The 24,140-nt window shown below is 62.4% G+C and overlaps 2 protein-coding genes across 3 annotated transcripts; one reads left to right on the forward strand and one right to left on the reverse strand.

Moving 5' to 3' along the window:
• The first annotated feature begins 804 nt into the window (after positions 1 to 804).
• On the forward strand, positions 805 to 17,705 carry POMT1 (protein O-mannosyltransferase 1). The gene is made up of 20 exons (XM_080670866.1): positions 805 to 930; positions 1,577 to 1,738; positions 2,736 to 2,842; positions 3,219 to 3,269; positions 3,761 to 3,907; positions 4,632 to 4,743; positions 5,075 to 5,140; positions 5,224 to 5,317; positions 5,443 to 5,598; positions 6,177 to 6,307; positions 6,720 to 6,815; positions 11,171 to 11,263; positions 11,787 to 11,883; positions 13,557 to 13,649; positions 13,880 to 14,000; positions 14,322 to 14,419; positions 14,795 to 14,908; positions 15,456 to 15,582; positions 16,143 to 16,320; positions 16,858 to 17,705. Exons 2-20 carry the CDS (start codon positions 1,617 to 1,619, stop codon positions 17,030 to 17,032), a joined length of 2,178 nt encoding a protein of 725 aa, XP_080526992.1. The 5' UTR covers positions 805 to 930; positions 1,577 to 1,616; the 3' UTR covers positions 17,033 to 17,705.
• Positions 17,703 to 22,177, reverse strand: UCK1 (uridine-cytidine kinase 1). 2 transcript variants are annotated; one of them, XR_013960721.1, is made up of 8 exons: positions 21,955 to 22,177; positions 21,578 to 21,737; positions 20,842 to 20,938; positions 20,547 to 20,689; positions 20,363 to 20,457; positions 19,219 to 19,267; positions 18,215 to 18,869; positions 17,703 to 18,174 (listed from the first exon to the last, which is right to left on the reverse strand). XR_013960721.1 is itself a non-coding variant. In XM_080670867.1 (7 exons), exons 1-7 carry the CDS (start codon positions 22,060 to 22,062, stop codon positions 18,688 to 18,690), a joined length of 834 nt encoding a protein of 277 aa, XP_080526993.1. In that variant the 5' UTR covers positions 22,063 to 22,164; the 3' UTR covers positions 17,703 to 18,687. The 2 variants fall into 2 exon arrangements, 1 of the variants encoding a protein (XP_080526993.1); XM_080670867.1 differs by having other exon boundaries at positions 17,703 to 18,869; positions 21,955 to 22,164.
• Between the last annotated feature and the right edge of the window lie 1,963 nt (positions 22,178 to 24,140).

Genomic DNA, 24,140 nt, shown 5'->3' on the forward strand with positions numbered 1-24,140 from the left:
CAGAGCGCTGTGCTGCACCTCAGTGTAGGAAAGAGGAAGGACCAGAAGGCATGGGACAGAGAAGGGTCAAGAGCTTGCATCTGGGGTCAGGCGGCAGTTCTCCGTTCTGCCATCTCCTAGGTGTGACCTTAGACGACCTCGTTTGTCACTGTTTCCTTAACTAGAACGTGGACTCTACAGGACCTACCTTAGGGGGTGGTGTGGGTCCAAAGAATGTAGGCAACTTACAGATTGCTCCCAAGTAAGTTTAACGTGTCCACGAGGAAACCCTGCCCCTGGGCTGGTTCCTTTGGAGCCCGTTGAGGTTAGAGGGGACCTGGGCCGCGGGTCTCACCCGACACCGCCCTACGCCCTGCCCGCCCAGCAGCGAGTCCGGGTGAGTCACCTCATGCTGGGGTAGGGTGGCCAGCGTGTGGGACAGTCTTAGCAACAGCGAAAACGCAGTTATTATGTCTGCAGCCGTCTGTCCAGCTTAATGTGCACACGGACGAGGGACCTGGCGAGTTCCCGAGGTTCATCGTCCCGGCCCCCGCGGTCCAGTGAGGACACGGCGGGTCCGCGCCACCGAGCGAAAGGACTTAGGGAGAATCTTGTGAAGCATAAGCGTGTGCCGCCGGGCGCGGGCGCACCCGAACGCCAGGCCTCCCCCGCGCAGCCCCAGCCCCTGCAGCCCCTGCGGCGCCCGCCCAGTGCGCACGCGCACCGCCCTCACCCAGTGCGCACGCGCGGCGCTGCCCGACGGTCCCCGCAGGCGCCGCGAATCGAGCGTCGAGCAGGGCTGTGGGCGGTGCTGAGTGCCGAGGAGCCTCGCCTCGCCTCGCCACGCCCCGCCCCGCGCGTGCGCCTCAGGAGTCCCTCAAGGTCCGCACCCCCGGCGGGTCCCAGGCGCTGCCGGGCCGGGGGAACTGCTCTCCCGCGACCGAAAGGAAGGTGAGTACGTGTGCGGCCCCGGGGACGCGAGCCCAGTCTAGGGACCGGGAGAGTCAGCGCAGGAGGCGCGTGCGCGGCCCGCGGACGAGCTGGGGCCCGGGGTCGGGTGCCGTCCGAACAGGGGGCGGGGGCGCCCGGGAAAGAAGGGGACACTGGGGGTAGGTGAAACTTTGGTGAATAGTGGTCCGGGGCGAGTGCAGCCTGCGGGAGAGAAGGGGGGCGCCCGGGGAGAGGAGCGGGGGCATCCAGGGCAGACGTACCTTCGAGGAGTGGAGGTCCAGGGAGGGTGAAGCCCCCGGGTGAGAAAGGGGGCGCCAGGGGCTGGTGCTGCGCAAGGCGGGAAGGGAAGGAGGCGCGTGGGGCAGAGGCTCTGAGGTTCAGAAGGTGGAGGTCACCGGCCACAATGCCCAGTGGGGAGGGCGGGAAAGCTGCCTCATTCATTCACAGCGTCCTCCCCTCTGCCCCCGCCCCCCCCCCCGCAAAGTGCTCGGCAGGTGTTTCGTGAATGAGTATTCCGTCTTGAGGTTCCTGAATTCCCACCTGGGGTGACTGCGGGTGCCTCCCACAGTGCGGTGCTCCCTGGCGTATCCGAGGTCCTCGCCACAGCCTCCGGGGCCTTCCTGACGGTCACCCATTTACTCTCTAGGTCTTTTCCAGGGACTCCTCCCGGCTTGCTTTTCTACAAGATGTTGGGGTTTTTGCAGCGCCCCATAGTGGTGACCGCGCATGTCAACTTGAACGTCGTGGCTCTGACTGCGGTGGGGCTGCTGAGCCGGCTGTGGCGCCTCACCTACCCCCGGGCCGTGGTGTAAGCCAAACAGTGTGGTTCAGGCGACAGCAAGTGTCTCTTAAACAGCATGAACAGGAGAGGGAAACGCTGGGCTTTTTGGGGCCGGGGTTTGGGGCAATTCGAGGAGAGGCTGGTTTGTCCCCAGGAAACCCCTGCAGAGTCCACTTGCCCAGTGTTGCCCGTGGGTCTGGGGCAGGCGCAGAAGCTTCAGGTGACCATTTGAGACCTGGAGGTTGGCGGGCAGAAGGCTGAGGAATATGGAACTGAGTCCTCGTTGACCTTAGAGGTGTTCTCTGTTACAATGGGAAACGGTCCCTTTAATTGTTGAAGGGCTATTTGTTGTCTAATACATGTGTTCTTCGTTTAACTTGTTATTATGGAAACCATCAAACATATACAAATATGGGGAAAATAGTATGATGACCCCCTCACCCCTGTATTCATCACCCAGCTTCAACAGTTATCAACTCATGGGTGGGGGCCAGCAGGCCCCGCCCCCTGGTCAAACTCCAGGTGGAGGGGACAATTTGCATATTAGCCTTTTATTATATAGGATGGCCACCCCCTCCCTGCAGTGGATTTTTGGAAGCAAATCATAGACATATTTTGTTCATAAGTAATTCAGTGTACTTGTGTTTCTTAAAGATCCAGATTCTTAATAAAACCCACGACCACAGTAGCATCATCACAAAAAATGGACGGTGATTCCTTCGTGTCTTCACCTGAAAGCCTTTTGTCACAGTTGGTTCCTACATGGAGCTGGTGGACAAGGGGGTTAGCCTCGGGTCCGCGAGGCCTTTCAGGGGCTGGCTAACGGCACACCCCTAAGTCCAAAGCGAGGGCGAGAAACGGAACCGGTGTCTCGGGGAAGGCTATTGTACACGGGCCTTCCTGCCTGGGGACCCGCCGTGGTTGGGGTGGAGACCTGACCCTGCCGATCGCTCCCTGAAGCCGCTTGGAAACAGGTGTGCATTCACTCTGGTGCCTCGAAGTACAGTGTGAGTTTGTTTTTCAGTTTCGATGAAGTATTTTACGGGCAGTACATCTCTTTCTACATGAAGCGGGTCTTCTTTCTGGATGGCAGTGGACCGCCCTTTGGCCACATGCTGCTGGCCTTGGGAGGTAGGAACCCTTCAAGAGCTGTAGGAGAGCCCGGCCGGCGTGGCTCAGCGGTTGAGCATCGACCTGTGAACCAGGAGGTCACAGTTCGAGTCCCAGTCAGGGCACAGGCCCGGGTTGCGGGCTGGATCCCCGGTCGGGGGTGTGCAGGAGGCAGCCGATCCATGAGTCTCTCATCATTGATGTTTCTATCGCTCCTCCCTTCCTTTCTGAAATCAATAAAAAATATACATATTTTTAAAAGTTATATGCGAACTTTCTTGAGGGCAGAAGTCATGTCTTATTATTTATTTACTGTTGTTTGCTATTGGCTGCCACTGTTTGGCACTCCTGAAGTATTGCTGACCGAACGGATCGTGACTGATCAATCCTGTTACAGGTTATTTGGGAGGGTTCGACGGCAACTTTCTGTGGAACAGAATTGGAGCAGGTACATGCCCATTTTCACGGCCCTTGCTAATGTGCATGTGTTAGAATGGGGAGCTAGTGGCCTTCACAGGAATGAACAACTGTGGTTTCTTAACGTGAGTCCAGGATGTGATCAATTGTCTGGGTGCACGTGACAGACTTTCGAAAAATCTGGTAAACACCTTAGTGGTTAGTTACAGTGATTACTCTCTCTTTTGGGTGTATAAATCGTGTGCGTGGCCACAATGACTTCGGAGATAGGTGGGGTAAACGTGTAACTAGGTAAAGCAACAACTAATTTCAGATCCTCAGTCTCATTCCTGTGTGCCACTGACGGTAGCGAGCGCATCTCAAAGATGCGCTCACACGTCAGTTCCCGATGAGGCCCAGTGTTGTGCACGTTCGTACTGGAGTCTACGAGTGTGAAACTCCGTTTGCGAACACTGTGGCCCCGAGACCCTGCGAGGTCCCGCAGGCTCCGGCGTACTCAGCTCCGCGGTGGTTGCGTTCCAGAATACAGCAGCAACGTGCCCGTGTGGTCCCTGCGCCTGCCGCCGGCCCTCGCGGGGGCCCTGTCGGTGCCGATGGCCTACCAGATCCTGTGGGAGCTCCGTGTTTCTCACTGTGCCGCCATGGGCGCCGCCCTGCTGATGCTCATCGGTAAGACCTGGGCCTCGGCCGGCTTTGGTTGGTGCAGGAGAGCCACGGGTGGGCCTTGTCTACACTTCCGTGTGTGGCCCAGGAGAGCTAGTTCAGTAGACGTGCCCCCCTCAGCAGCTTCTGCGCAGAGGATGGAAGGAGGCTCAGGCAGTGGGTCCACATTTGACTCTGGGGGTCACCCTGCTCTCAGGCTGGGGGCTATGGAGGTGGGTGGCCAGACGTCACGTTGTCGAGATGGGGCTGTATAAATTAGGGCTGTCCAGATAGGTGCCCAGGTAACGCCTGCACCCACGTCTGCCACTCCCTGACGGCCTGCCTTGTTCCACCAGCTCCCAGCGCCCCCCATGGCGATGGCAGAGGTTAGTGGGTAATCCTCAGAAAGGGCCTTTCAGCCAGGTCTCCAAACAAATGAAATGAACTCACGTGCAAAGTCAGACCATCCAACAGAGAAAATGGAGGCCCTTTGCCAACATCAGGCCGTGGCACGCGCGGCGCCCACAGAGCTGGTATTTCTTCTGCAAATGAGAAAGAGAAAGGCTCAGAGAAGCTCAGTGACATGGTCTCAGGGGGTGTGACTCCCCCCAAGAACTTGCCCTCATGACTGTGGAGACTCCCCGATGCTGAACGTCCACCGTCCCGCTCTGAGCGGCTGGGAGGTTTGCTTTGTGGGTGTTTCACCTTCACGCCTTTGCCTCCTTCCAACACACACTCCCCCTCCCCCCAGAGAACGCGCTGGTCACGCAGGCCAGGCTCATGCTTTTGGAGTCGCTGCTGATATTTTTCAATCTACTGGCCGTGCTGTCCTACCTGAAGTTCTCCAACTCCCAGAAGCACAGGTACGGCCCGGGGACCTGTCCTGCTAATTAACGAGAAAGAAGAGTCTGGGCCGTCTGTGGACCCAGAAAGGGCTGAGCCTTTTCATTCCAGGAGTGCCGCTGGCTGTCTTGCAGCCACCCAGACCGGCCCTCAGCTCGTGGCTTCATAAGTACCTCCTCATTTTTCTGTAACTTAAACTAACCGGAGAAATGCTCTGGCCAAAGAGAGAACTCGCGGGACCAGTGATGGGGAGAAGGGGGTCCATTTTCCGTGTCTCTGAAGCTCGGTCCAGGCAGCCGCCCTAGGGATCTCGGAGACGCGTTCGCAGCTCTGCCTCCGCCCTGCCCACAGGCCCTTCTCCCCCGGCTGGTGGCTGTGGCTGACGCTGACCGGAGTGGCCTGCGCCTGCGCCGTCGGGTGAGTCCGGCCGGGTCTGAGGCAGCGCCTGCGCCCTCCTCGTCTCTGTCTCGTTCTAACTTGCCCTCCATCCGTCTTTGCAGCATCAAGTACATGGGCGTCTTCACTTACGTGCTGGTGCTCGGAGTCGCCGCCGTGCACACCTGGGGCCTGATCGGAGACCGGGCTCTGTCAAACGTAGGGGGAGCCTGCGCGTGGGTGCGCGGGGTGGGATGGGTGTTTGCTGGACAGGCGTCAGGAGGGCGCAGGAGCTGGAGAGCCTGCGTGCGAGGTGGTGTGTCCCCCATGTGGTGTGTGCCCAGGTCTGTGTGCTGGCCCACGTGCTGGCCCGCACAGTGGCTCTGCTGGTCGTCCCGGCCCTGATGTACCTGCTGTTCTTCTACGTCCACTTGACGCTGCTCTGCCGCTCTGGGCCTCATGACCAGATCATGTCCAGCGCGTTCCAGGCCAGCCTGGAGGTGAGAGACTGTGGGAGGCTCGGCTTCTTACACAAACACTCAGAGGAGCATCAGAGGGAGAGTCAGAGCGAGAAAGGCCTGGCCTCGGCGCTTCACACGGTCTGAGTGTCCCGAGGGTGCAGACGTGAGTGGAGGGGTAGCTCTCCTCGGGGTGACCGCAGTGTGGCCCCGAGACCCTGCGAGGTCCCACAGGCTCTGGCGGGCGCATAGGCCTCAGAGGATAGATCAGCTCGGCCTCATGCACACGAACTTTGCAGAAACAGTCAAAGGTACCAGTGGAGGTGCTTAGGATTGTGGCCTGAAGTCACACCGACCTGTTTGGAAGTGCCGGAAAGCTGCTTTCTCACCTCGTAAGCGGACACTAGCCTGTCTCCAAGGCGGGTCTGAACTCAGGGAGCGTGTGGACGGCTTAGCCGAGCGCCGCCCAAGGCGGCATGCAGTCAGTGGTTCTGATCAGTGTAACACAACAGAGCTGTGTCTTACGTAATTATAACTGCCAGCACCCCGAATACGCTCCCAGGTGGGGGAGGGCTGTTGGGGGGACCCTGTCTCTCACTTGCCCCTTTTGGCCTCTGTAGGGGGGGCTGGCTCGGATCACGCAAGGCCAGCCCCTGGAGGTGGCCTACGGCTCGCAGGTCACCCTGAAGAGCGCCTCGGGCAAGCCTGCGCCCTGCTGGCTCCACTCCCACCCGAGCACCTACCCGCTGCGGTGAGGAAGGCCGTGCGCTGGAGTTAGGAGACGCTGGTCGTTTTTTTCCGTTACCAGCTTTCACGTTATGTGAGGAGGGGCGGGGAGACAGGGAATGGAGCTCCTGGGTCTGACTCTCAGAGTCTTGGTATTTCTGCGTGTAAGCCAGTGAGAGGGCTCGCTGGGCAGAGGGCCCGGCATGCCACGTGGCAGCCTGGTGACCCCACACTGGTCGCGTTCCGCCTGCCGTGCGTGCTGTGTAGGGTCCCATGTTGCAGCCCCTTTTAGATTTAAACTCTATGTTTTATCCTTGTTTCCCCTAAACACCAGGCTGGGTGGTTTGCGGAGCCCAGGGGAGAGGCCGATGGGCCCTTCCCCCGCTGCCAGCCGCCCAGCTGCCGCAGACTCAGTCTTTGTTGGTCCTCCCGTGCAGCTACGAGAACGGCCGGGGCAGCTCCCACCAGCAGCAGGTGACCTGTTACCCCTTCAAGGATGTCAACAACTGGTGGATTGTCAAGGACCCCGGGAGGTGCGTACAGGTCCTGGGCCTCCAGGCCTGACCGCACGGTGGCCAGCAGGGCCCACACCATCTGCTCCACTCCTGCCCGTCCTCACCCACTCACCTGCTCCCACTCCTGCCCGTCCTCACCCACTCACCTGCTCCCACTCCTGCCCATCCTCACCCACTCACCTGCTCCCACTCCTGCCCGTCCTCACCCACTCACCTGCTCCCGCTCCTCCTGCCCATCCTCACCCACTCACCTGCTCCCGCTCCTCCTGCCCATCCTCACCCACTCACCTGCTCCCTCTCCTCCTGCCCATCCTCACCCACTCACCTGCTCCCTCTCCTCCTGCCATCCTCACCCACTCACCTGCTCCACTCCTCCTGCCCATCCTCACCCACTCACCTGCTCCCACTCCTGCCCGTCCTCACCCACTCACCTGCTCCCACTCCTGCCCATCCTCACCCACTCACCTGCTCCCACTCCTGCCCATCCTCACCCACTCACCTGCTCCCACTCCTGCCCGTCCTCACCCACTCACCTGCTCCACTCCTCCTGCCCGTCCTCACCCACTCACCTGCTCCCGCTCCTGCTCGTCACCTGCTCCCGCTCCTGCCCGTCCTCACCCACTCACCTGCTCCCACTCCTGCCCGCCCTCACCCACTCACCTGCTCCCTCTCCTCCTGCCCGTCCTCACCCACTCACCTGCTCCCGCTCCTCCTGCCCGTCCTCACCCACTCACCTGCTCCCGCTCTTTCTGCCCATCCTCACCCACTCACCTGCTCCTGCCCATCCTCACCCACTCACCTGCTCCCGCTCCTCCTGCCCGTCCTCACCCACTCACCTGCTCCCGCTCCTCCTGCCCATCCTCACCCACTCACCTGCTCCCACTCCTGCCCGCCCTCACCCACTCACCTGCTCCCTCTCCTCCTGCCCGTCCTCACCCACTCACCTGCTCCCTCTCCTGCCCATCCTCACCCACTCACCTGCTCCCTCTCCTCCTGCCCGTCCTCACCCACTCACCTGCTCCCTCTCCTCCTGCCCATCCTCACCCACTCACCTGCTCCCTCTCCTCCTGCCCATCCTCACCCACTCACCTGCTCCCGCTCCTCCTGCCCATCCTCACCCACTCACCTGCTCCCGCTCCTCCTGCCCATCCTCACCCACTCACCTGCTCCCGCTCCTCCTGCCCACCCTCACCCACTCACCTGCTCCACTCCTCCTGCCCACCCTCACCCACTCACCTGCTCCCTCTCCTCCTGCCCATCCTCACCCACTCACCTGCTCCACTCCTCCTGCCCGCCCTCACCCACTCACTTGCTTCACTCCTCCTGCCCACCCTCACCCACTCACCTGCTCCCTCTCCTCCTGCCCATCCTCACCCACTCACCTGCTCCACTCCTCCTGCCCGCCCTCACCCACTCACTTGCTCCACTCCTCCTGCCCACCCTCACCCACTCACCTGCTCCACTCCTCCTGCCCATCCTCACCCACTCACCTGCTCCACTCCTCCTGCCCGTCCTCACCCACTCACCTGCTCCCTCTCCTCCTGCCCATCCTCACCCACTCACCTGCTCCCTCTCCTCCTGCCCATCCTCACCCACTCACCTGCTCCCACTCCTGCCCGCCCTCACCCACTCACCTGCTCCCTCTCCTCCTGCCCATCCTCACCCACTCACCTGCTCCCACTCCTCCTGCCCATCCTCACCCACTCACCTGCTCCCTCTCCTCCTGCCCATCCTCACCCACTCACCTGCTCCCTCTCCTCCTGCCCATCCTCACCCACTCACCTGCTCCCACTCCTGCCCGTCCTCACCCACTCACCTGCTCCCTCTCCTCCTGCCCATCCTCACCCACTCACCTGCTCCCTCTCCTCCTGCCCATCCTCACCCACTCACCTGCTCCCTCTCCTCCTGCCCATCCTCACCCACTCACCTGCTCCTGCCCTTCCTTACCCACTCACCTGCTCCCGCTCCTGCCCATCCTCACCCACTCACCTGCTCCCGCTCCTGCCCATCCTCACCCACTCACCTGCTCCCGCTCCTGCCCATCCTCACCCACTCACCTGCTCCCACTCCTCCTGCCCATCCTCACCCACTCACCTGCTCCCACTCCTGCCCATCCTCACCCACTCACCTGCTCCCGCTCCTGCCCATCCTCACCCACTCACCTGCTCCCGCTCCTCCTGCCCATCCTCACCCACTCACCTGCTCCCTCTCCTCCTGCCCATCCTCACCCACTCACCTGCTCCCTCTCCTCCTGCCCATCCTCACCCACTCACCTGCTCCCTCTCCTCCTGCCCATCCTCACCCACTCACCTGCTCCCACTCCTGCCCATCCTCACCCACTCACCTGCTCCCTCTCCTCCTGCCCGTCCTCACCCACTCACCTGCTCCCGCTCCTCCTGCCCATCCTCACCCACTCACCTGCTCCCGCTCCTGCCCATCCTCACCCACTCACCTGCTCCTGCTCCTGCCCATCCTCACCCACTCACCTGCTCCCTCTCCTGCCCATCCTCACCCACTCACCTGCTCCCGCTCCTGCCCATCCTCACCCACTCACCTGCTCCCTCTCCTCCTGCCCATCCTCACCCACTCACCTGCTCCCGCTCCTGCCCATCCTCACTCACTCACCTGCTCCACTCCTCCTGCCCATCCTCACCCACTCACCTGCTCCCGCTCCTGCCCGTCACCTGCTCCCGCTCCTGCCCGTCCTCACCCACTCACCTGCTCCTGCCCTTCCTTACCCACTCACCTGCTCCACTCCTCCTGCCCGCCCTCACCCACTCACCTGCTCCCGCTCCTGCCCGCCCTCACCCACTCACCTGCTCCCGCTCCTCCTGCCCATCCTCACCCACTCACCTGCTCCCTCTCTTCCTGCCCATCCTCACCCACTCACCTGCTCCCTCTCCTCCTGCCCATCCTCACCCACTCACCTGCTCCACTCCTCCTGCCCGCCCTCACCCACTCACCTGCTCCCACTCCTGCCCGCCCTCACCCACTCACCTGCTCCCTCTCCTCCTGCCCATCCTCACCCACTCACCTGCTCCCACTCCTGCCCGCCCTCACCCACTCACTGCTCCCTCTCCTCCTGCCCATCCTCACCCACTCACCTGCTCCACTCCTCCTGCCCGCCCTCACCCACTCACCTGCTCCCACTCCTGCCTGCCCTCACCCACTCACCTGCTCCCTCTCCTCCTGCCCATCCTCACCCACTCACCTGCTCCCACTCCTGCCCGCCCTCACCCACTCACCTGCTCCCGCTCCTCCTGCCCATCCTCACCCACTCACCTGCTCCACTCCTCCTGCCCATCCTCACCCACTCACCTGCTCCCTCTCCTCCTGCCCATCCTCACCCACTCACCTGCTCCCTCTCCTCCTGCCCATCCTCACCCACTCACCTGCTCCACTCCTCCTGCCCGCCCTCACCCACTCACCTGCTCCCTCTCCTCCTGCCCATCCTCACCCACTCACCTGCTCCCGCTCCTCCTGCCCATCCTCACCCACTCACCTGCTCCCTCTCCTCCTGCCCATCCTCACCCACTCACCTGCTCCCTCTCCTCCTGCCCATCCTCACCCACTCACCTGCTCCACTCCTCCTGCCCGCCCTCACCCACTCACCTGCTCCCTCTCCTCCTGCCCATCCTCACCCACTCACCTGCTCCCGCTCCTCCTGCCCATCCTCACCCACTCACCTGCTCCCACTCCTGCCCGCCCTCACCCACTCACTGCTCCCTCTCCTCCTGCCCGCCTTCACCCACTCCCGCCCTCACCCCCTCACCTGCCCCTGCATGGCTAGAGCAGGACGGCCTCCTGCCGTGGGCTTTGCATTGCTGTCTGCCCCACAGCCGGTAACTGTCTTGCCCAGCTGGCTCCTCCGTACTTGACCCTTGGAGGCCAGTTCCTCCGGAGGCACCTCGACCACCTCCAGGGCTCCACACGCTGCCTCTGTCACCGTCCTGTGGCTTCATCTCATCCACTGCCACTTGCTCATGGCTCGCTTGCTCACGGATTTGGTTTTCACCTGCTGCAGTGACGTGGCAGCCTGTGCTCAGCACCCAGCCCGGTGCCGGGGCCAGTGGGCCGGAGCACCTTTCCCGGGTGGGCACTGAACAAGTCTGTGAGAGAGAAGGAGTTCTGAGCGGGCACCGCGGTGTTCGTAGGTAACAGAGCGGCCCCAGTGTGAAGGTGGACGGAACCATGTTTGGAGGCTTGGAAAGTGGCCATAGGTTTCAGAACCGAGTTCAGTAACATGGCTGTTGGCACGAACTCACCTCGTACAAGGGACACACTGGTTGGGTGGCTGCACGTTCCAAATGGTCCCACTGGGAGCACCCAGAGCCCTCGACATGACAGGTGACGTGCGGCCCCTGTCTTCCCAGGCACCAGCTGGAGGTGAGCAGCCCGCCGAGGCCCGTGCGGCACGGGGACGTGGTGCAGCTGGTGCACGGCATGACCAGCCGCCTCCTCAACACGTGAGTCCAGCCGCCCCCTCCTCCTCCCAGCTTCCCGGCTGTGCTCACCTGTTCTCCCTGCGGGCGGGGACCCCAGGGGCGGCAGCTGGGGGAGCAGAGGGAGGGAGATGGCTTTAGTGAGGGGCCAGGCGAGGGGAGAGCGGCCAGGCTCGTGCGCCCAGGGTGCAGTGGGGCGCCTCCATCGGTGGTGTCCCCGATGTGTCAGTGAGCCCAGCAGGACTGGGACTGGGGTTCAGTGGGGTCAGGAGGGTTGGGACATGTTGGCTCTCAGCCCTGACCTAACTCAACTCTCTGAGCAGCCCCTGTATTTCGGGTGCTGGGCCGCCCCTCACTACACCACCATCCAGCGTCTCCAGGCGCCTCGCCATGCTTTCCCGTCAACGTGATTATCGCATCCTTGGGTCATAGCAACTACGGGACTGCTGTCCCTTAGGCTGAGCTGGTTCTGATTCTGAAAAGCGGCTTTTCCCCTTTAAGAAACATTGAGCTGAGGAATTCCCGTGAGCATTGTTTGGTGTTGCAGGCACGACGTGGCAGCCCCCCTGAACCCCCACGCACAGGAGGTGTCCTGCTACATCGACTACAACATCTCCATGCCCGCCCAGAGCCTCTGGAGGCTGGTGAGTCCGCGGCCACTGCAGACCGGAGTGACCGCCGTCGGCACACGCACACTTTCTAACAGGACGTTGGAAGTGGCCGTTCAGCCTGATTCAGGTTCAGGGGTCACTGGGAAGTGACACAGGCCTCACAGATCGTGGGTGTTTTCGCTGGGAGGGGACTTCCGCAGATGGTGGGTCTGGGCCAGCCTTGGGCAAACTACGGCCCGCGGGCCGGATCCGGCTGTTCTATCCGGTTCTCTGGCTCTCCCCTCCGCTCCTTTACTTTGAATTTATATTAGTTCACACAAACACTCCATCCATGCTTTTGTTCCGGCCCTCCGGTCCAGTTTAAGAACCCATTGTGGCCCTCGAGTCAAAAAGTTTGCCCACCCCTGGTCTAGGCGCTGCTGTCAGACGAATCGTTCACAGGCGGTGGGTGAACGCTCGCTGCTGGGCTCGGCGGCCCACTGGTTCTGCCAGGAGGAGGGGCCTCCGGCATCAAGACCAGGTCACTGAAGCCGGGGTCGGGGCGCCAGCACCCTCAGTCAGCCAGGAGCCTCGGGCGGCCCTGGCCTGACAGGAACACCTGTCCTGTTGCAGGCTCTCCTGAGGGAGGCCTGGCCCTCGGGGGGTCCTGGGGCGGCCCCTTCCCAGGGCACTTGGGATAGTGGCCGCCTTCCTCCGAGCGACCGGGGCGGCATGGCCCTTTATACGACGAGTCTCGCTCTGCAGAGCTGCAGGCGATGTCCTAGGACAGGTGGCGGGGAACGTCCTGGTGTCCTGGACATTGGCTGTCCGAGTTCAAGGGCGTGAGCTGAGTAATGGCATTGGGGCCGCCTCCCCAGGCTCCTGTAGCGGCAGCTCCCCACTCAGCCCGCGTGGTCAGCGGTGTGAGCTGCGTGTCCAGTGTGATGAGTGTGGCTGGTGGCCCTCAGCAAGGTGGGGGCTGTGGAGGCTGGTTCCCATCTCTGTGCCCAGCAGCACACCTCCTCCCCGTTTGCGTGCGACAGACGTCCGTGTGCTGTGATGTTCTCACGCACCTGCTTCGCCGGCCTCTCCCCTGACGTTCCCGCCTCCATGGGAGTTGTTTGTGCCTGCTCCGTGACTTCGGGAGCTGTCCCAAGGGTCCCACGCCCTCCTGCTGCTGGCTTGTCACTGAGGTCTCCTCGCTGATCCCTCTCTTCCTCCTCCTCAGTCCCTGCTGGTGGCCCCAGCAGCCCCACATGGAGGAGGGGGAGGCAGGCTGACCACAGTGCGGCCCCTACGCCACCTCACGGCACCCTCGCAAGGCTGCGACAATGCCAAGTGCTCCTCCGATGTCAGTTGTTTCCTATCCGATGTCAGGCGTCCCCGGGACAGCTTTCAGGGTGGTCTCTAACCTCCATTGCTCCGTCTTTGCATTTGGGCCGAGCTCTAAGCCCTGTGGGTGAGCAGGCATCCCAGCAACGCAGGGCGGGACCATCTTTGGTCTCTGCCTGAAGGCTGAGCTGCTGCTGCAGGAGGCAGTGTGGCCCCAGGATCAGCCCGCTGGCCCCCCAGGATCAGCCCGCTGGCCCCCCAGGATCAGCCCGCTGGCCCCCCAGGATCAGCCCGCTGGCCCCCAGGATCAGCCATCAGTTTCAGCGCGTGTGACCGGCCTCACCTTCCCGTTGAAGGAAGCCTGCGGGAATGTAACGGGAGATCTGCTCTCCTAGGACATCGTGAACCGAGAGTCGGATGCCGCGATCTGGAAGACCATCCTGTCGGAGGTGCGCCTCGTGCACCTGAACACGTCCGCCGTCCTGAAGGTAAGGGCGCGCTGCCTGACCCAGAGCCTGCACCTCAGCCCACAAATCTGCGCGGCTCCCGGCCGAGCCTGCCCTTCCCCGGGCGGTTGTGCCAAGTGGGCGCTGTTTCCACGGCAGGTGGGGCCTTTCTAAGTCCTCAGAACTGAGCCTTGGCGTGAGGACCTCATGGGGCCCTGGCGGGATGAGCCAGGGCCTGGCTCGCCCCTCACGCCCTCTTGTCCGCCTTCCAGCTGAGTGGGGCCCATCTCCCCGACTGGGGCTTTCGGCAGCTGGAGGTGGTGGGGGAGCAGCTGTCGCGGGGCTCCCACGAGAGCGCCGTGTGGACCGTGGAGGAGCACCGCTACGGCAGGAGTGAGTCCGCTGGTCCCCGGGGACCCGTGAGAGCGGCCCGCTCCCACACTGTCGCACTCAACACCCCTCCCATCCCGCTGGAGCTGCCAACGGCGGGGGGGGGGGGGGGGTCACCCGGCGGTCGACAGGCAGTGTGAGCCCAGCTTTCACGGGTCTAAAGACCCTCGTTTGTCGGTAGTTTCTCGGGGGGAGCAGAACGGGATGCCGCCAGGCGCCGTGGGGTTTGAAAGGCAGGGAAGCGGCTGGCGCCGAGCCCGCCGCTGTGCCCGGCTCCCTGCCCTTAGCCGGCTCCCGTTCTTTCGGGCCTGGTGTGTCCGCCAGGCCAGGAGCAGAAGGAGAGGGAGCTGGAGCTGCACTCGCCGACTCACGTGGACGTCAGCAGGAACCTGAGCTTCATGGCCAGATTCTTGGAGCTGCAGGTGACGCGGAGCGGGAGGCTGGAGCGGGGGCTGTGGAGTCCTCGCCTCCCCCAGTCAGTCTTTACCTGGGACCTGACGCAGTGGGAAAGGAGCGTGTCCCTCCCTCCCGCCACCCAGCCACCCAGCCACCCAGCATGCCACATTGCCAGGCCCCAGTCAATGCGATGGAGACCAGAAACACGGGCCTCTGGTCTAGATGTGCCCTTAGACGAGGTGACTGGAGGCCCTGGGGCCGGCCACTTCCTGGCCACCAGCAGGTTGGAATTCAGGTCTGCCGAGCCTGCCTGTCAGGCCGCCGCGGCCTCGTTCCAAATGAACGGGAGGTGGGCCCCCACGTGCGGTGCCCGGCTGCCTGACCCTCTGGCTGTGTTGCAGTGGAGGATGCTGACGGTGAGGAGCGACGACTCGGAGCATAAGTACAGCTCCACGCCGCTGGACTGGGTCACCCTGGACACCAACATCGCCTACTGGCTGCACCCCAGGACCAGTGTGAGCAGCGCCGCGCTGTGGCCTTATCCCCTCTGCTTCCTGCAGCGTCTGCTTGCTCCTGGGCTGGCCTCGCAGAGCCGAGGAGCAAGGGCGCGGCTGCGGCGGAAGGAGGCCCTTTGCTCTGGGCGCACCGCGCCTTCCTTCCGTGCGCGGCCCCTGCGCTGAGCAGGCAGAGCTCCCTCCAGGCCCCTGCAGGAAAGACGGTAACCTGTGCAGTTGTCGCTGCACCAGTGAAGGCGGCAGAGCCTGCTCAGCCATCACTCCTGGGATGACACGAGCTACCGATGCTCATGTCCTCCCGGCCCAGAGCGCGGCCGAGTGGTCACTCGCAGAATGGCCCCGGACGCACCTTAGCTCTGCGTTGCTCGGTGGGAGTCCCTCTGGGAGCAGCCTGCTGTCGGAAACAATCCCGCTCCTCCTGGTTGTAGGGAAGCTCACTCAGCACGTCCCAGAAAGTCCTAGAAAGGGCCTCGTCAGGAACAGGCCTGTGCCCTCAGGGGCTGGGGCTCCCCATGGAGGCCCGCTGATGGCATCTCTGTCCTCGTAGGCTCAGATCCACCTGCTGGGGAACGTGGTGATCTGGGCTTCCGCCGGCCTTGCCACCGCGCTGTATGCCCTGCTCTTCTGCTGGTACCTGCTCCAGCGCCGGAGGCGTGTCTGTGAGCTCCCCGAGGGTGCGTGCACTGCTCCCCCCCTTTCTCCTCCTCCTCGTTCTGACCAGAGCTCAGCTCACCAGGGAGCTCTGCCTTTAGGTGGCATCTTTGTTTCTGCATCCAGGGACATAAATTATTTTGTCTCTCCAGAGACAATGTTGCAGTTCAGCTCCCACATGGCCCACGGGGGTTTGGTGTTTGCTAGTAACAGAAACCCACTGAGCACCATCTCCAAACAGAAAAGGAATGAGCCCCAGGGCAGGCAGGGCCCAAAGGCACCTCCCACCACCTCCCACCACGGGCCTCCGGGAACTGGTCCCTCCTCCCCACTGGATGGGGGCCCCTCAGCTCCCAGACGTACCCACCGATAATCCTGAGACACAGGACCCTGACTAGCAGCAGAGGCGGGGCCTCCCCCAAGGGCTGGTATTTCTCAGAGGAGGGACAGTGAGGACCCAGCGGGGCGCTGCAGGGGGTTCTGAGGACCAGCCCGTTCTTCCTCCAGCGATGGGGGGGTGAGGAGTGGAGAGCTGAGCCTGCAGGTGACTTAGGTCAGCGCTGGCCTACACCCCCCTCCCCAGATTCCTGGCTGCGCTGGGTGCTGGCCGGGGCCCTGTGTGCCGGCGGCTGGGCGGTGAACTACCTCCCGTTCTTCCTGATGGAGAAGACGCTCTTCCTTTACCACTACCTGCCCGCACTCACCTTCCAGATCCTTCTGCTGCCCGTGGTCTTGCAGCACATCAGCGAGCACCTGTGCAGGTGTGGGCCTTGGGGCGCCCTGAGGGCAGGGGCTCCTGCGGGGCCATCACAGTGTGAGGGGTGGGCTGAGGCCCTGGGTTGGAGGACAGCCTGCGCTGTCTGGGAGATGCACAGCTGTTGGGGTGGGAGAGGGGAAGGAGGCCTGTGGTCGAGAAGACCAGGAGGAAGGCGAACAGGAACCTGGGCGCGGGGCGGGGAGGTGGTTCTCGAACAGCCAGTGTTATTGGCCTATTGGCCGGATCGCAGGGCGCAGAGGAGGTAGACCAGGAAGCTGTCACCTGAGCCGCCCGGGCCTGGGAGCCTTGGAGGGCCGTGATACACGGGTTCAAGTTCAGGTGGAGCGGAGGTTGGAGCCCTGAGAAGTAGGCCAGCGAGGAAGGTCATGCTGGGCGCCAGGCAGGCTGTGAGGGGGTGACGGGCAGGGTGGCAGGAGGAAGAGGCCAGGTCGGGGACCACCAGGTGACGGGTGCTGCGTGCGGCGGCCACAGTGGGGAAGAGCCAGCCCCTCACACCTGCGCTCTGCTCCGGCGCCCGCAGGTCCCAGCTCCACAGGAGCCTGTTCGGCGCCCTGGTGGTGGCGTGGTACTCCGCCGCCTGCCACGTGTTTAACGTGCTGCGCCCACTGACCTACGGGGACAAGTCGCTGTCACCCAGCGACCTCCAGGCCCTTCGCTGGAAAGAGAGCTGGGACATCCTGATCCGCAAACACTAGCAGGACCCGGCACGAGACATCCTGGCCGGGACCGGGACACGCTCGGGAGCTGGCCAGGCCTGGCAGGCACGCTCCTCTGCTTTCCTTCACCTGAAGCGCTTTATGTGGGCAATGGAGAACACGCTGTGCCCACGAATCCCGGAGCCCCACACGGGACACGTGTGTGGAGTGGCTAGTGCGGGACTTGGCAACGGAGGAGAGGTGGCAGGGAGTGCGAGTGATGGGTGTTCGGGTCAGACCAGACGGGCCGGGCTTGCTAACAGACACGCCTGGTCCTCCCTCCCGAGCACCCACTGGCCCTGAGCTAGAGCTGTGAGACCAGCCGGCTGGGGCCGCAGTCCCTGAGTGAAGACGGTGACCCTGTCAACCCTCTCACTGACTGCAAACCGCGAGGCTGTGAGGAGCAGACAGTCAAGGTGTGTCATCTGTTCCTTTTGGTGTAATTAAAAAGGGGCAGTGGACAGAGTGCCAGCCTGCAGACGGAAGGGTCCCAGGTTCAATTCTGGCCAAGGGCACATGCCTGGGTTGCGGGCTCCATCCCCAGTAGGGGGTGTGCAGGAGGCTGCCAATCAGTGATTCTCATCATTGATATTTCTCTCCCCTCCTTCCTTCCTCTCTGAAATCAACCAAGAAATATATTTTAAAAAACAATAAAAAGGGACCACTGGCGTTCATATTGGTTATTTATTGATTCTCCCCAAAGGGCACAACACACTTGACAAAACTGTCGCAGTCCCCAGCCGCTGGCCACAGCTCAGCCCACGTCAGGAGTTGTGGGACCAGCTGCTACTCCACAGAAAGGACCCAGAGTGCCACAGGTTAGCAGAGATGGGGCAGGACCCCTGTGACGCGTGGCCACCGTGTGGGGAGGGAGACTCCAGGACGGCACAGGCCACGGGGTTTGGGGCGTGGACTCGGTGAGGGAGACAGACGGGCTGGCTTTGGCCTCAGCACTCGCTCATGCCTCTGGGTCCAGCGTACTCCTTGGCTAGAGGTGGGGACAGCACCCTGGGCTCAGGGTCCCCGGTGGACACGCCCCAGCAGGGACCGGGCAGGCTCGGGGCTGGGCGAGTGGGCGTCCCTGCTTCCTGTCTGGTGCTGGTTAAAAACACCAGTCCCCAAGGCTCCTTCCCCACCCTGCCCTGGAGCCCAGGCTGGGAGAAAGGCATCGCTGGTCCTCACGTCGTGTCCAGGCTAGATCACCACCCACTGCGGGTCAGCAAACTGGGTTACAAGCTCACACTACACGGTGTTAGGAAACACAACATAAAAAGGGGAAGTATTTTCACACTTTCGGTCGCACATGTGAGATCATACCAGAAAGACTCGCCGTGAGACCACGGTCAGAACACTGAGCACAGTGTCGGCGTCCCTCCTCCTCCCACAGCACATGGCCCGTCTCCCCGAGCGAGCGTCACAGGGAGCCATTCGCCCTGTGGCATTTCTCAGTGACCAGGCCCTCCCATCCTCCTCACCACGAGGGAGCAGGTACAGATACTGCCCCCACCCCATCGACCTGGGTGGGACCATGCCTCCAGGGCCCCGGTATTGAGGACCCTGACTCTCACACGGGCCGTCCCAGATGCGGAGAGGAAGCAGCAGGTGTTAGGGGGCAGGTGGGCACCTCCGGGGCCGGCGGGAGGTGCGCGCCCTCCTCAGTGCGGCCTGCTGCTGGACTCCAGGTGCGAACGCTTGCCGGGGGCCAGCACCCCAGGGTGGTCTCCGGGCTCAGGAAGCGTCCTCTTGCAGCTGCGCCCGTTGGCCCCTCCGCGGTGCCACTTGCAGATGTCCCCGTTCAGGATGTCCTGGATGTGCTGCACAATCAGGTTGATGGCGACTGCGCAGAGACAGACAAGAGCGCGTCAGCCGCACGCGCCCTCCGCCCCCTCGCCGACGTCTGTCCGGCACTGGGTCTCAGCAGACAGAAAACGCACGTCCAGGCCTGGGCACCGACTTGCTGGCTGGGTCAGCGAGCATTTCTGCCGACCTGCAGCCTGGTTAAGACTCCCTGCTAACAGTGACTGCCACCAGCTTTCTCTGTGCTAGCAGTTCTTCGCCCACCAGCTTTATGGAGGTGTAGCTGACACACAATGCAAAGCGGTCAGTGACCATGGCGGGTGGGACAGTGCCTGTCTCGGGCTCTGGGCACGACAGGGGTCAGGCAGCCCATCAGGCCTGGTTCTTACCCATATTGTCAACCCCTCGGGGGATGATCACATCCGCGTATTTCTTTGTCTGCAACACAAAGAGGAGGATCGCTAAGAACCTGCCCACCCCCCAGCCCCAGCCAAGGTGACATCCAGGAGCCCAGGGCCAGCTCGGTGCAGTGGCAGAGGAGCAAGCCCTGGGGTGCCCGGGACCTGGGTCACAGGCAGGAGGGGTAGGGGGCAGGGATGGGCAGTTATCAAGGAGGGGAGGACGGCGCTCCAGGCAGTGCAGCAGCAGGTGGCCAGGCAGCCAGAACTGGTATCCCCTGCATCTCTGAAATGCTGTGCTCTGCACGAACTGTCTCCAGGACAGGTCTCTGTGCTAACAACTTAATCCACTGGGCCACGTGGAGCGTGGCATCCCCCACCACGTGCTTCCTCTGCAAGAACCCCGCAGGAGTGGCAGGTGCGCAGGGTGCACAGCACACAAGAGCGGCCGCAGTGCAGCTGCCAACGTGCCGGGCATCACTCCCTCTCGCCAGCCCTGTGCGAGGGAGGGGCAGGGCTGCCGGGGACACACCTGAATCAGGCAAAGCACAGGGAGGGGAGGAGACAACGGTGTGGCCCCGGGGACGGACCTATGAACCGTCTGGTGTCAGCATGTGAATTTGGGCCAAGGAGACATGTTACAAGAGATGCGCCTCGAGGCAGGAGGGACAGCCCGGGGCAGCTGTGTCTGCAGGCAGCAGACCTGCAGGAGGGCCAGGCGCGGCTCCCTGGCCGGCTCCCTGCTGAACGGACAGGAGATGGAGGCCAGCAAAGCGGGTAAGCAAGACAGCCTGTGCCGTCAGATGAAGAGAAGCCCCCCGGGAACAGGGACAGCAGGCTCGAGGCCAGGAGCAGAGGGGTCTCGGGGTCACCCTGCACAGGCAATCTGGTGACCAGGGTAAAGGCCTGAAGCAGGAGGGAGCTGGTGTGGCTACGGGGAGTGGCTTTTCTAGGCAGAGGGAGCAGCAAGGGCAGAGGAGGCCTGGAGAGCTGAGAACTCCCTGGGTAGCTGGGTACCAGCTAAATTCCCCATTTATAAATCAGACACGTGCACCCCACCAGCTCCCACAGAACCAGGCGGCGTGTCTCTGGAGGAAGAAAGCGTAGGCATTCCCAAATAAGCGCCAGGCGGTACCGGCAGGCAGAACTCCTCGAAGGCTGGCTTGACGAAGGTGGTGTACTGGGTCAGAATCTGCTCCAGGTCCCTCCCGCGGTTCACGTCTCGGAGAACTGCAGCGACAGGAGCCCGGTGGCCGCCGTCAGACCCGGACATGACCGCCCAGCCTCGGCCAGGGGCAGGGAGGCCGAGAGCGCCTTACCTCTTCTCGACAGCCTGACGTCAGAGTCCGTGTCCACAAAGAGGCGCAGGTGGAACATGTCCCGGATCTCCTGGCTGTAGAAGACCAGGATGCCCTCAAACAGGACCACGTCCGCCGGGTACACCACCGTGGTCTCCGGTAACCTGCGGGCGAGAGCAGGGAGCGGCACTGACTCCACCGAGGAAACAGATCACAGTGGGAGAGGGGTGGCCACAGAAACCCACGGGTCAGGCCTGCTGCGGGCGGCCTGTAAGCCCCGGAGGGGACGCCCTGTCTCCCGGAATCACCTGCTCACCTGGAGTGGGTCACAAAGTCATAGGTTGGGACCTCGACAGTTTTGCCCTCCACGATGTTTTTCAGGGTCCCGTGCATCAAGTCATTGTCAAAAGCATCTGCAGGGATGGCACAAAGGCGAGACAGTCCAGGCGTCCTGTGCTGGGACTGGGGTGGGGGAGGGGGAGGGTGGGGGCGCTTCCTCCGCCACAGCTGATGCTGGTGGTACCGGGACCTCAGGAACACTGGGGCGGGCAGTGGCCTCTACAGCCTACATTTGCAGCGCCCTCTGCAGTCCTGCACCCACAGCATGGCCCTGTCCTTGCTGACCCCACCAGGCTGCTGTCCCCGGAACAGAATGAAGCTGGGAGTCAGCCGCAGAGCGATCTTCGGGTCGTGGCGGGCAGGGCAGGCTGGCCTCCTCTGGCCATGACCCTCCCCAACCCCCCAATTGCCACCTGTTCCCCTGGCCCCCGACCAACCAGGAAACAAAGTTTCAGGGCCCTGGGCTCTGCTCCCACTGTGGGCCTCTCAGGAACTTGGCCCCGGCAGTGGGGAGGGAAAGACCTCAGTGGACAATGGTGGGTGCAAAGGCCCCCGGGGGGAGGTGAGTGGACTCCTCCCACTGGCTGGCTGCAACCAGGGCCCAGGGCCCAGCGCCCACTCCACCTCGGGGTGTCTGGGCAATTGCATGGACCCACTCAGCGCTCCGCAACCCTGGACCCCGTCCCACGGCCGCCTCAGGGCGGCTGATCTACCTGGGTGGTCGAAGTTGTACTGGCCCTTCAAGGCCTTGGCCTTCTGCTCCGCCGTCAGCACCTTGTAGAACCTGTCTTGGCTCAGGATGACCACCTTCCGCTGCCGGTGGTCCACTTCGTTCTGTCCCAGCAGCTCCATGATCTTCTCACACACAGTGGACTGGGACGCAGACACGGGGCTTCTGAAGCCGCCTCCCGCCAGGACGCTTCCGCACCGAGCCGGCTCCGGACACGGGCCCGCCCGCCCGCGCTGGGGCCCCATCCCTCCCGGCGCCCCGCCCCCGCCCGCAGCCCGGGGCTCGGGTCTCCTCCCCGGACGGAGCCGGGCCCGGGGTCGCGGTGACGCGCAGGCCCCGCCGGGCCGCCTGGCCCCTTACCTTGCCGCTGGCGGTGCCGCCGCTCACCCCGATCAGGAAGGGCCGCTGGTGAGGCCGGTCCGACTCGGGCGTGGCGCCCCCGCGGTCGTCGCCTCCAGGCGAAGCCATCTACAGCCCCGCCGGTCGGCATCGGGTTCCTCGCTGCGGTCTCCTCCCTATACCAGCCGCCTCGACCGCCCCCTCGCTAAGGTCGGAGACGCCCCCTCGGAGCTCCACTTCCGGGGAGCGCGCCGCGAGCGGGCGCGCGCGGGGCATGGCGGGAGTTGTAGTCTGAGGCGGCCGGTAGCGCTCGCATGCTGGAGCCGCCCGGCCCTGCTCTTCGGCGGTGCCTGGACATCCGCGGCTCTGCGTGCGCATGTTTGCTGCAAAGTTACCTCCCGGGCACGTGGTGGGCAAATGTCACGGGATGGCCCATCGGGGAGAGTGTGCAAGGGGCTTGGCCTCCTGAGCCTGTGGACCTGGACAGAGGGAAGCTGATGAAGGCAGCCCAGCCCGGGCAGCATGCGAAAGCCACCCCCGAACTGAGAGGAACATACAGGGGCCCTGAAAACAGAGGACCATTCACGCATTCACAGTGAGCCTGGCCAGGTTAGGGTTTTAGGGTTAGGGTTCTGTATTCTGGTTAGGGTTCTGTATTCTGGTTAGGGTTAGGGTTAGGGTTAGGGTTAGGGTTAGGGTTCTGTATTCTGATGTTTGCTCACCTGGTCTGAAATGACCTTGGGTTAGGTTTAGTGTTAGGGTTAGTGTTTAGGGTTAGGGTCAGGGTCAGGGTCAGGGTCAGGGTCAGGGTTAGCATCTTGGATCAGGGACTGGGGCAGTTCTCTGTGTCTAGGGTGGCCCTTGTGCAAATCCACTGTGTTGACTCCCTGCCTGTAACTGGGATCCCTAACCCTATTCCTAACCCCAACCCTAACCCTAATCCTAACCATAACCCTAACCCTAACTCTAACCCTAACCCTAATCCCATCCCTAACCCTAACTCTAAACCTAACCCTAACCCTAACCCTACGCCAATCATATCCTAACCCAAACCCTAACCCTAACCCTACCCCTAACCCTAAACCTAACCCTATCCCTAACCCTACGCCAATCATATCCTAACCCAAACCCTAACACTAATCCTAACCATAACCCTAACCCTAACTCTAACCCTAACCCTAATCCCATCCCTAACCCTAACTCTAACCCTAACCCTAACCCTAACCCTAACCTAACCCTAACCCTAACCCTAACCCAACCCTAACCCTAATCCTAACTCTAACCCTAACCCCAACCCTAACCCTAACTCTAACCCTAACCCTAACCCTAATCCCATCCCTAACCCTAACTCTAAACCTAACCCATTCCCTAACCCTAATCCTAGGCCTATCATATCCCTAACCCAAACCCTAACCCTAACCTTATTCCTAACCCTAATCCTATCTGTAACCCTATCCCTAACCCTATCCCTAAACCTAATCCTAACCCTAAACCTAACCCTAATCATAGCCCCACTCCCTGTTCCAAGATGTGACCCTAGCCCTAACCCTAACCCTAACCCTATCCCTATCCCCTAACCCTAACCCCTAACCCTAACCCTATCCCTATCCCCTAACCCTAACCCCTAACCCTTAACCCTAACTCTATCCCTAACCCTTAACCCTAACTCCCAACCCCAACCCTATCCCTAACCCTAATCCTATGCCTATCATATCCCTAACCCTAACCTTATTCCTAACCCTAATCCTATCTCTGACCCTATCCGTAACCCTTACCCTATCCGTAACCCTAACCCCCAACCCTATCCCTAACCAGAATACAGAACTCTAAACCGAATCTGTGGTTTTTGTTCTGGTAACGGGGGCAGGAAAGGGAAATGCAACCATATTCAACGATATCCAGGCGCTGGCAGGAAGAAGGTCCTCGTAGCCAGCGAGTGGTGAAGTCAAGCTGCCCATAAAGGGCCAGGACCAGATGGTGCCTTAGGGGCGGGAGTCAAAGCCACAGCCCCCCAAGCAGGGTCCTGGGACTGGTGCTCTGCATACAGCTGGCGCCTAAAAGGGACTGCCCTTCTGTGAGACGGGAGCCAACCAGCACCTGTGGCTCTGGGTAGGAAGAGAGTCGTCCCTAAGGCGGTGGCACCCAGGTCAGACACATGCAGAAACCCCAAGCGGAGAAACTGACATAAAGAATGGCGCACACCTGGG

The sequence above is a fragment of the Plecotus auritus genome, assembly GCF_963455305.1.
Source record: "Plecotus auritus genome assembly, chromosome: 5".
NCBI classification, from domain to species: Eukaryota; Metazoa; Chordata; class Mammalia; order Chiroptera; family Vespertilionidae; genus Plecotus; species Plecotus auritus.

Bases quoted from the DNA above. Each gene is read 5' to 3' on its own strand.
- UCK1 (XM_080670867.1), bottom strand. From the start codon at position 22,062: ATGGCTTCGCCTGGAGGCGACGACCGCGGGGGCGCCACGCCCGAGTCG. The intron at 20,939-21,577 runs GTAGATCAGCCG...CCATCCCTGCAG, and splicing joins GTACAACTTCGACCACCCAG to ATGCTTTTGACAATGACTTG. The intron at 19,268-20,362 runs GTACCGCCTGGC...TTTGTGTTGCAG, and splicing joins TCGAGGAGTTCTGCCTGCCG to ACAAAGAAATACGCGGATGT.
- POMT1 (XM_080670866.1), top strand. From the start codon at position 1,617: ATGTTGGGGTTTTTGCAGCGCCCCATAGTGGTGACCGCGCATGTCAAC. The intron at 11,884-13,556 runs GTGAGTCCGCGG...CTGCTCTCCTAG, and splicing joins CCCAGAGCCTCTGGAGGCTG to GACATCGTGAACCGAGAGTC. The intron at 14,001-14,321 runs GTGAGTCCGCTG...TGTGTCCGCCAG, and splicing joins GGAGCACCGCTACGGCAGGA to GCCAGGAGCAGAAGGAGAGG.